The 9,819-nt window shown below is 48.3% G+C and overlaps 1 protein-coding gene across 1 annotated transcript; it reads right to left on the bottom strand.

Moving 5' to 3' along the window:
* Nucleotides 1-252: 252 nt before the first annotated feature.
* On the bottom strand, nucleotides 253-9,734 carry ITFG2 (integrin alpha FG-GAP repeat containing 2). The gene is made up of 12 exons (XM_058837423.1): nucleotides 9,592-9,734; nucleotides 8,199-8,294; nucleotides 7,717-7,758; nucleotides 6,718-6,895; nucleotides 6,278-6,417; nucleotides 5,731-5,879; nucleotides 4,545-4,639; nucleotides 2,705-2,755; nucleotides 2,152-2,243; nucleotides 1,528-1,645; nucleotides 779-952; nucleotides 253-626 (listed from the first exon to the last, which is right to left on the bottom strand). The coding sequence occupies exons 1-12, from the start codon at nucleotides 9,685-9,687 to the stop codon at nucleotides 484-486; spliced, it is 1,374 nt and encodes a 457-aa protein (XP_058693406.1). The 5' UTR covers nucleotides 9,688-9,734; the 3' UTR covers nucleotides 253-483.
* Nucleotides 9,735-9,819: the final 85 nt, after the last annotated feature.

Here is a 9,819-nt window from a genome sequence, read left to right as displayed (position 1 = left end):
GCATGGCTCTACTTTAAATACACCTAAGTGGAAGAAAAGGCCTGTGCCTGCACCCTAACTCAGTTTTTCCGTCTCCAATTCCTGCACTGTGACCCTGCTAAGAACTCAGAAGTATTCACTCAAGTACTTGTAAGAATATGTCAAAATGGAGACTTGGCTCAGTTGTTCTCTCCATCTGTGACCTCATGGCTCCTTCACAGTGACCAGTGGAGCACTTTACTTAGTGAGGAACATGGAAACCGGCAACAGAAGGCCTATGTGCAGGATCCTTGGCCCTTTCTGTTCTTATAGCTGCCTCAGCTAAAGGCAGACCAAACCATCACATACAGGCAAGCCTATAGCAAAGAACAACCCTTCACAGTCTGTAGACCCTTTCCTGTTTGGAAGTTTTGACAAGACAGGGAAAGAATAGTCATCCTCATCAGATGCCCAATTCCAGCTGCAGAAGAGCTTGTGCTGGCATTAAAGATGTCAGCTTTCTTGTTATGAGGGATCCTGGATGCCACTGCAGTGGGCAGAAGAATCTGTTCCAGCAGGATCCTCCGAGGGGCTGCTGAGATGGTATTTCTCAGGAAAATAGAGTGTTTTGTGAATCAGGTTTTTGACAGCAGAAACATCGCTTCTATCTAAGGAAAAGACAGAAAACCAGTTGTTAGGCATTCTCATCAGGCAGTGTGAAAGCCTCTTCCTCAAGAAATGCTCTAGTTCCCAGCACATCATCTGCCAGCAGCCCTTCCTCTCTTTTCTTCTGCACATCCTCTGCTCTTTCTGCACTCACCTATACCCAGCTGCTGCAGCAGACTTCCAAACTCTGGATCAGAATCCAGGATTTTCAACAGGTTGGTGGACTCCATTCTCTCCAGCTGCACATCCCAGTAGATGTAGATCTTCTGGCTGAAGCTGACATAAACAAGGCAGGGACTGTTGCTCCCCTCTTTGCATGCATACAGGCCTGCAGAAAGCAGAAGTGTGGAGATCTGACTACTTCCAAAAGGAAAGAGAAAGCAAATAATTCACATTTCATGAAGAGGTACCAAAGCTGTTAGCAGAAAACAGCAACCACCTGGGCACAGGTATGGGCCTGGATAGATAAAGTCCCTTTGAGACAATCCAAGAAGCTGTCTCTGAACAGCATGAAGCTTGAGGATTTGCAAGCTGCTTCTTGCAGGTCTGAGAGAAGACCTGCAGAGCCAAAACTCAGGCTGGTTACGTGGGCTCCCTATCTCCACTTAAGAACAGCTTAAAAGTCTCCAAATTAAAAAAGCAGTGTGGAGGACAAGAGATAACTGTAGTGCCTCCAAAAAGGACAAGAAAAAAACCCCAAGCCACCACAGACAAGCCTCAGTATCACTTTCTCTCACCCTTTCTTTTCCCAGATGCCACCAAGGGGAAAGACTAGCTGGGCCTTCTGCAATATGCACACAGGGAAATTATTCAGGCAGACAGAGGATCTGGGTCTCCTAGATGGGAGTAGTAGCTTTGAGGGGAAAATGCTGTGATGGCTGGCTTTGTAGTCAGGCTTCCCACCTGCACAGAAGGCACTGACATTCTCATCTGCTTGGAATCTGGCCACAGTCCGGTTGTGGTCGATGATGTACGTCTGACCATCCCACGCACAAGCAATCACCTCCTCGTGCCCATTGCCCTGCAGGAAAGGGAGGACTGCACATTACACAGATGTCACCTACTCCCAGGGACAGCCAAGAATCTTTCTTCCTGGTTCAGAGACACAACACTAATGGGTAGATGCCACTTCTGGACATCTCATCCAGGTATTTTGCACTTGGAGCTCATCTCTCTTCTATATGGCAATTCTTACGTACTGAAAGAGCTTTTAGACAATCAGGGTATTAGCAGTGAGCAAAACCATTCAGCTTTGCAGTGAGACTGAAGAACAGCTGGGGGACAAAAGTTTATAAATGGATAAATGGATGCTGGGTCTAACGGGCAGACACAGCTCATTCTCTTGCAGCTGGGCAGACTGACCTCAGTGCAGAATGTACTGCTACAGGCAGAACATTCTGTGTCATCCTGGGATAATCCCAGCCTTTTCCAGCTGAGCCATACTCCTTCTGCCCTTTCTATATTCATATACACAAAGCCATGCTGAGTTTTTGTCTTCATCTCTCCCAGCCTTACTCAGATACTCACAGTAACATCCAGCTTTTCCAGAGCAAAGAGCTGGTGATCAACCTGAACAGACCAGAGCAGCTTGTCTGCTCCCTCCATCAGTTTCAGTGTTCCTGAAGAACAAAGAAAACAACTGTCTTGAAAACAATAAAAGAGAGCAAGATGCTTGCTAACACTAGGCCCTGCTCCTTCAACACTCAAGGTTGTTGAGAGTTAGTTGCTAACAGCACAGGCATGGTCTTGGCTGCTAAATCCATACTGGATACTTGACCCCACCTACCACGCTCCCATTATCCAGATATACTGCAGCTGTACTGGGCAGGGGGCACTGGCCATGAGAGGGTGGAACATAAGCAAGCATCTATCCTCACAGTGCTCTCTGTGCTTCCATATAAAATGTGTCAGCAGGAGTCTTTGAATCAAATTCTCTTGCCTGACCCTTGAAGAGATTCTGAAGCCCAGCTTCCATTTCTTTTAAAAATCAAAAGCACTGAGCCCCTAGTTCCCTGCTCTGAATTAGTGACAGGCCTTGGCTGCCCCACAGGTCTTCTTCCAGGACAGTGGCAGGACTTACCATCCAAAGTACAGAGGGCGAAGAGACCTGAGCCACTATTCTCACTGGAGCCTGTAAACACAGAAGAAAATTACTGGAGCTCATGACATTTTTTAAACATTGTCCTCTCCCTCTCCTGAAAACAATAAGAAAGATCCAAACCAAGCTGATCCATGCTGCCTCCTCCCCTCCCAGCTGCGTGCAGGAGAGCACTGACAAATGTCACTAATTCAATCTGAAGAGGAGAGTCCCCTGAACCCTGCTGCTTCAGCCCTTCAGTAAACTCTACCTAGCTACTAAAAAAAGAAAAGACATGCAAGGTCAAGTTTTAAAAATATGACACTCTCAGAGAGAAGACTGGAGCTGTATTCAACTAAAGCTGCATGTAATCCTTTCAGTGACAATGTAGGAGAGGCACTGGCTCCCTGAGGAGGATCCCAGGAAACCTGGCAGCCAGGAGCGAGCCAGCAGAGCTGCCAGCAAGCAGGCAGTTTCCCCAGAGTAGGTTAACAACACCAGCCTACCTCCAGTGCCCATCGACAGCTCCAAGCTACAGCCCCCTGAACACTGCCAGGCTGCGAACAACCCCATTCCTGCAGAGCAGCCTAAAGCTAAACCCAGCTGGTTGGGTGCTTAACTGCCCCAGAGACATGCACCCAGACAGGCTCTGATCCAAGAGATCTGCTGTGTGCCCTTTGGAAAGTGGTCAGCATGGCACTCTTCAGCTGTTTCTTTACTGACAGTCCAGCATCAATGGGCTTTCTAACAGCCTGCTCTTCATCCCTTATTCTGTATGCCTTCATATTTCACAGACATCTCTCAACAGATACAAGGCTTCATATGCAGTGAAATAATTGATTTCATGCTCTGTTGACCATGTTCCTCACAGCAGTATCAGAGATGCTGAAAACATGACAAGCTTAGGAACTGGGCAGGAAAGGTCCTCTGGGGAATGGGAAGAGGGTGGAGTTCAGTGGATTGCTCTTGTCCACAACCTCTAATTACACTGGACAGCCTGAATCATTCTTGGACAGCACTGCAGGAGGCAATACTTGGGCAGAGTAAATACAAGAAAAAGTGATCTCCGCTGGAAGTTTTCTGCCTTCTATTATGCCCACACACTCCAAAGGGGAGTGAAAGCTTATTCTCCAGAGGCACCAAAGAAGGGTTCACCAGGTGCACCAGGCCCAGGTCAGAGCACAAGGATTTACAGGAGGGAAGCAGTGGCAGTGTGCAAGAAAAGTCTGGACAGAAGAGCAGTGTGTCAGGGCTCAGAGAAGCTGGCAGCTGTGCAGACTTTAGATACAAGATCTGAACACAACACAGTGGAAGAAGACAGAGGACAATGATAGAGATGAAATATGGAAGCAGCTCTGGAGAGGTTGGGGCTGCACAGGAGAAGGAGGAGCAGGCCAGAGTCACCAGGAATTGAGATTGAAATGCTGAAAAGCAAGAAAAAAGGTGAGGCTGTGTGAAGGAAGAGATGCACCGAGGGAATAAAAAGGAGGCGTAAGCTACAGCCATGCAGAAGCAAGGATCAAGGACATCTGTAGGAGCACGGCATGGCAGCCATTCAAATGGACTAAATGCAGGTCAGCAGAGGCTGCAGAAAAACTCTTGTGCTGAGTGAAGGATAAGGGCTACCTAGGGAAGGACAAAGGCTATAAAAAGCTCACATGCAAATATCCAACTGCCTTTCTTTGGGAGCTGGCTAAGAGAAGCTGAGATCCCTGTGTTCTTGCAGCTGCCTCTCAGAGTTATTTTTCTAGCACAGGATATCTGATTTCATTCTGGACTGATATACTGAAAAACCATCAGGGGCAACTGCTGGGCTGGAGACCCCAAGCTGCTGATCTCTCACCTCTGGCAATGCTACCAATCAGATGAGTGGAGACGTTCTTGTTGTGAATCCGTCCAGATGTCTGGTGTAGAATCACATCTCGAACAGGGGCCTCACTAGGGAAAAGAGAAAGACAACAGGGAAAAGTTAAAGAACCATGCCTGGGACTGTCTCAGAACAATGTCAGGAGCAGTGTATTCCAAAGCTCTAGAAATCCAGACGGTTTGTGAACAGGTTGAGCCCTTTAATGGTAAAGGAAGAAAATGCATGCCACCCCAGGTATTAAAGAAATGCACTGATTTTTAAAAACACAAACCCAGAATGATTTGATGCATTAAAAAAAAAAAAAAGAAAATTATAAAGAGCTCAAAACAAAATCAGTAAGGCCTGTATTCCAATAAAGGAAAAAAAGGACAATTTTTATCATTACTGTTACATAAGCCTGGCTGCTTTTCTCTCACAAAGTATCTGCCCAGACTGAACAGGTTGGAAAGAGACCACATGTGGGCCTGGCTTCTGGCTAACGGGATACCATTCCACTGAGTTCTCTAAGACATCAAGGAGACTTGCCTAGTTCCCCTCCTGCTGCAGTTGTTTGTGTCTGCCTTGAAGTCTGACAGAACACCACAGAAGCACCCAAATTCCCCACCATGGTCCTTCCAGCACTAACACAGTAACAAGCATCTCACTACTCATCCTGGTTGCTGTGGTTGTGATTTACAGCACTGGCTGCCAGGGGACTCATTAGGAAAACTTCTAATTGCCTCACCTGCAGAAAACAAGTGAATGAGCCTGGTTTTATCCTGGGCTTCAGATGTCTTTGATTTGGCCCAGTCTCACAACTGTTACCCTGCAATCTGATGACTTTTCTCTGGAAATATAGGTCATCCATTTCCCTACCTTAGCTCCCAGTAGTGAGGAACCCTCAGGGAGCTGGTTTTGCCACTCTCCTTGCCCAATTCAAGAAAAGAGTGGGATAGAAGGAAAGCAGCAGTATTCATCTTTGTGATAGAGACATGAAGAGTGTTTACTGAAGCTTGGGTGCAGGTGGGCTTAAGTGATGAGGTGCCAGCAGCACAGCAGGTCACTGAAGAAAGGACAGCGACAGCACCTCCTGCTTCACAACAATGATGTGGTGGCACCCCCTCGTAACAGGCATCCACAGTGGCATGTGCTCATGTGCCCCTGCAGGAACACCCACCCTCACCTGCTTGCAGCAGATCCATCCCTTCCCACAGCTGCGTCCCGCTGCTCCGTGTCCCAGGTGCACAGCAGGATGGCATAGCCACAGCCTGGCTGTGACACCATCAGCTCTGGTGAGCCATCAGGGCCTGGGTTCACAGACAGGCTGTCCACCTACAGCGGCAGAGGAGAAACAGGGATAGAGTCAAAAATCCCAAAAGATTTACAGTGCTTCCTGCAACTAAATTTGAATATGGCAAATCAACTGATAGAGCTGAGCGGCAGCTGAACAGCTGGAAGCAAAATGTCAAAGTTCAGTAAATGGTTGGTTCCCTACCAAAAGCCACTTTAAAACAACACTAGTACTTCCCAGTAATGTTCTCCCATCAGCCAAGAGCAACTGCTTCTCAGACCAACTTACCAGCTGTACAGAAAAATCACTGGGCAAATCTCCTCCCAAGCCATTGACATGACAGTTGTTTTGTTCATAGGACATATTCTGTGCTTCTACTCTTGAAAAAGCCACCTCTTGAGGACTGACAAGTACTGTTCCGAACATCCTTTTTCCTTACCTGACCTTCTAGAAGCCATTTCTTCAACAGGATCAACTGCCCAGAGACATGGTCTGAATTCTCTGACGAGTCCTCCCAGCGAAAGGCACGGACCACCCTGTCAGTGTAACCCACAACCAACTCACACTTCCCATCTCCATCTGCAGGGAAGAGAGAAAAACAGATGGACTCTCTCAAGCCCTAAGAGCCCAAACACACAGAAACCACTCTGCTGGTTTCGATAGTTAGCATCCCTGAAGACCCCAACCAATGAAAGCTTGCACTTCAGAAAAATTCCTGAAGTTCTTGTTTCTCCCTTCCACGACTTGTCAGTGGTTTGTTGGAGTGTCTGTTTCAGCAAGACAGTAATTTCCTTCTGCAAGTCCCCCCCACCTTCTCTCCACACTGCCTCACACACAAACTCCTTCACCCTGCATTCCCACACCAGCTCTGTGGCTCACCAATGTCATTGATGAGCATGACCTTGGTGTTGGCAGGAATGTGCTGCTTGAACACTGGCTTCTGCTCTTCTGCCCCTGCCAACTCATGGTGGCCTGAAGCATCTGGGTGTTTTGAATTCAGGGAAGTCAGGTCGAAAAGATGAAACCAGCCTTCTGCACTCACCGCCACCACAAAATTCTGTGAGGGAAGAGAAAAACCTTTTGATTTTCCCTCTTTTAGGAAGTGCAGAATCTGTCCCACAGCAGGGCAAAAGAGGACGCAAGGGTAGATCAATCAAGATCAATGACTGCTACAGAGGGAACAGGAGGTTTTTGGCCAGCACACAAACTTCTCTGCTACTGGCAGGATACAAACTTCTTGTTCATCTTTGCCAGACCACAGTATCAAGCTGATATGTGTGCAATCCTCAAACAATGTGTGGCTTTCTCAATGCCCACGTCAGTTCTGCTCCCCCCTAGAGGAAACACAGCTACAGTATTTTGGGCTGAGTGCTTTAACTGGGACCTTTGGACTCATTGGTCCTGGCTTAACCCCCAGAAACAGCAATCCAACAAAAGGAGTCATAGTAGACCCAGTGGAATTTGCTTGGGAGTCCAGACTATTCCATGTCTCAGTCTTGTTTAGATGACCTTAAATGCACACAGCCAAGTGGCAGAAGGACCATAGCCCACAGCAGACAGCAGCCCAAGAAAGGCAAAAGCCACTGAGCAAAAGGAGCAACCCTCAAACCACCAAAGTCTCACAAGGGCACATGGAAATCAGAAGTGCTCTCTGAAGACAGGATGGATTTTCTTGCTCTCTAAAACCCACATAAGGCTCACAAAAAATACCAGTTACATATAAGCAGAGGAACAGTTTAAAAACAGTAATGCTAAAACTCTATAAGCAAAGGCAGATCCTAGCAAGACATCACCTCTGTCCTACTCCATACTCACATGACCCTAATCTGAACACCTCCCACATGCCCTACAGACAGCTGGGAACATGGCTCCTCTCACCTTTCCTTTATTGCACACATCTCCCACACGGACACATGTGAGCTGCAAAAGAAAACAAGGCCATCCATGAGAAAAGGCAACCCAGCCCAGCACCCTGGGATAAACCTCTGCCCTACCCCCTCCTCTCCCATAAAGAATCTCCTGAACTCCTAGCAGCCTTTCAAGAGTAGAGTCAAGGGACAGAAACACAACTTGCCAGAGCCCTGGGGCAAAACCCACAGAGCAGGGTAAAGGTGGGACAGAAGCCCAGTTTCTATGTTTATCCATTTATTTGCTCATCACTTCCAGCCCATGGGGCTGTAGGCAAAAGCAGGGTCTTGAAAGACATGAAAAATATCAGACACAGAAAAGACATGAAGGACATCAGAATGAGTTATGGCTGCCATTCCTCTCCAGCCTACATATTCCTAGGCAAAGGACAAGGATAGCTGGCTGCACATACCTAAAGGCCCAACCATTTAGAAATTTTGTCAAGAACTAACCATTCCTTGGCAAGATCGCACAGCCCAGGGCTTGCTATCATCATTCTTGTAAACATAGAGCTTTCCATTGGTGTCTCCCACCACGAGTTCATTCAGCTGTACAAGAAAATTTGGTAAGTAGGAAGAAATCCACAATTACATTAACAGCATTCCCTTAACAGCAAAAATTTCATATCTAAAATTCACTCTGTGGGAAGAAGCAGCAAAACAAAATGAGTTAGACAACCTTGAATCAAAATGGGAAGTCTGGGAAAATATAAAAGCCCTAATTTTATTCTTGCAGATAAAAGAGATGGAGAATGGCTCCTTAAAGCAACATCCTATTACCTACTGCTTCTCCACTCATTGTTTCAGAGTTGTGACACTGACTGTTTTAACATCCTGCTTGGATGCTAAAACAATCATCATTACTCCATCTTCCATCCTTCAATCTAGATCCACTTGAATCACCTAAGGAAGATGATGCCAATGCAAAAATATAACCATCCAGAAGAGTGCAAGAACAGATTTACACAGGATGTTCAATCTCACTGCTGAAGGGGTAAGAGGATTTCAGAATGGTGACTATTTCTTTAAAGAAGATTTCTAAAAATCACTAACAACCCACGCTGATGTGCCTACTCCCATTATCCCATCTCCTGCATCATGCCTCTATATATGTAAATGGCATGCATGTCATAACTCCCTGCACACCTTACCCTACAAAAAAAAAAAGGGGGAAATCCCTTTAATGATCTACTGCAGTGCTAGCCATGACACTTTCTGGGATAAGGTTGTAAAAAATCTTCACTGTTGAGGAAAAGAAACAGTTGACATGTAGCTGGTTAAGCTAACCTCTTCCTAGTTACAGACAAATCAAGACCAACCATTTCAGGGGCTGACAGCAATACTCCCAATGCACATCCATCCATCCATCCATCCATCCATCCATCCATCCATCCATCCATCCATCCATCCATCCATCCCTCCCTCCCACGGGTCAGCTCTATCCTGCTTGTGATCTGCTGTCCCCGGCAAAGCACCACTACATCCCCACCATTGTGACAGGTCTATCGAGCAGAAGTTAAGCTCTCCTCTGGCTCTGGACCACCCAGGGCACATGGAATGGCGAGGGAAGCCCAGACCCGCTGCAGTCCAGCAAACACTCCCTTTGCAGAGCAACTCCTGGGGGGTTCTGACCGAAGCCCTGCGGCCCTCACACCGCTCAGGTGCCCGCCAAGCCCCGTGTATGTCCCCAGGGCTGGGAGCGCCGCGGCTCCTCCTGGCACTGCCTTGGGCCCGCACCAGCCGCTCGCTGCTTCCCCCCAGCCCGGTTCAGGCCCCGTCTCCGAGGCGGCTCCGCGGGCACCCCAGCCGGGCCCGCGGCCCCCTCCGCCCCACCCCGGGCTCGGACCGTGTCGTTGTCGGCGTCCCCCAGGCAGATGGCGTGCGGGAAGAGGCTGCCGGCGAAGTCCAGCGCCACGCACTGCACGTAGCTGACCGAGCGCATCCCGGCCGGGCCGCAGGGCGCAGGCGCGCCGGGAATGGCGGGAGCGCGGGGCGGGGCGGCCGCAGAGCCCGCCTCAGGCCCCGGACCGCGCCGCTCCGAAAAACACCGCGCACCGGGAGGCATCTATACACG

Source organism: Poecile atricapillus, chromosome 1 (genome assembly GCF_030490865.1).
Source record: "Poecile atricapillus isolate bPoeAtr1 chromosome 1, bPoeAtr1.hap1, whole genome shotgun sequence".
NCBI classification, from domain to species: Eukaryota; Metazoa; Chordata; class Aves; order Passeriformes; family Paridae; genus Poecile; species Poecile atricapillus.
The sequence above is the reverse complement of the archived record's forward strand: the minus strand, read 5'-3'. Positions and strand labels throughout refer to the sequence as shown.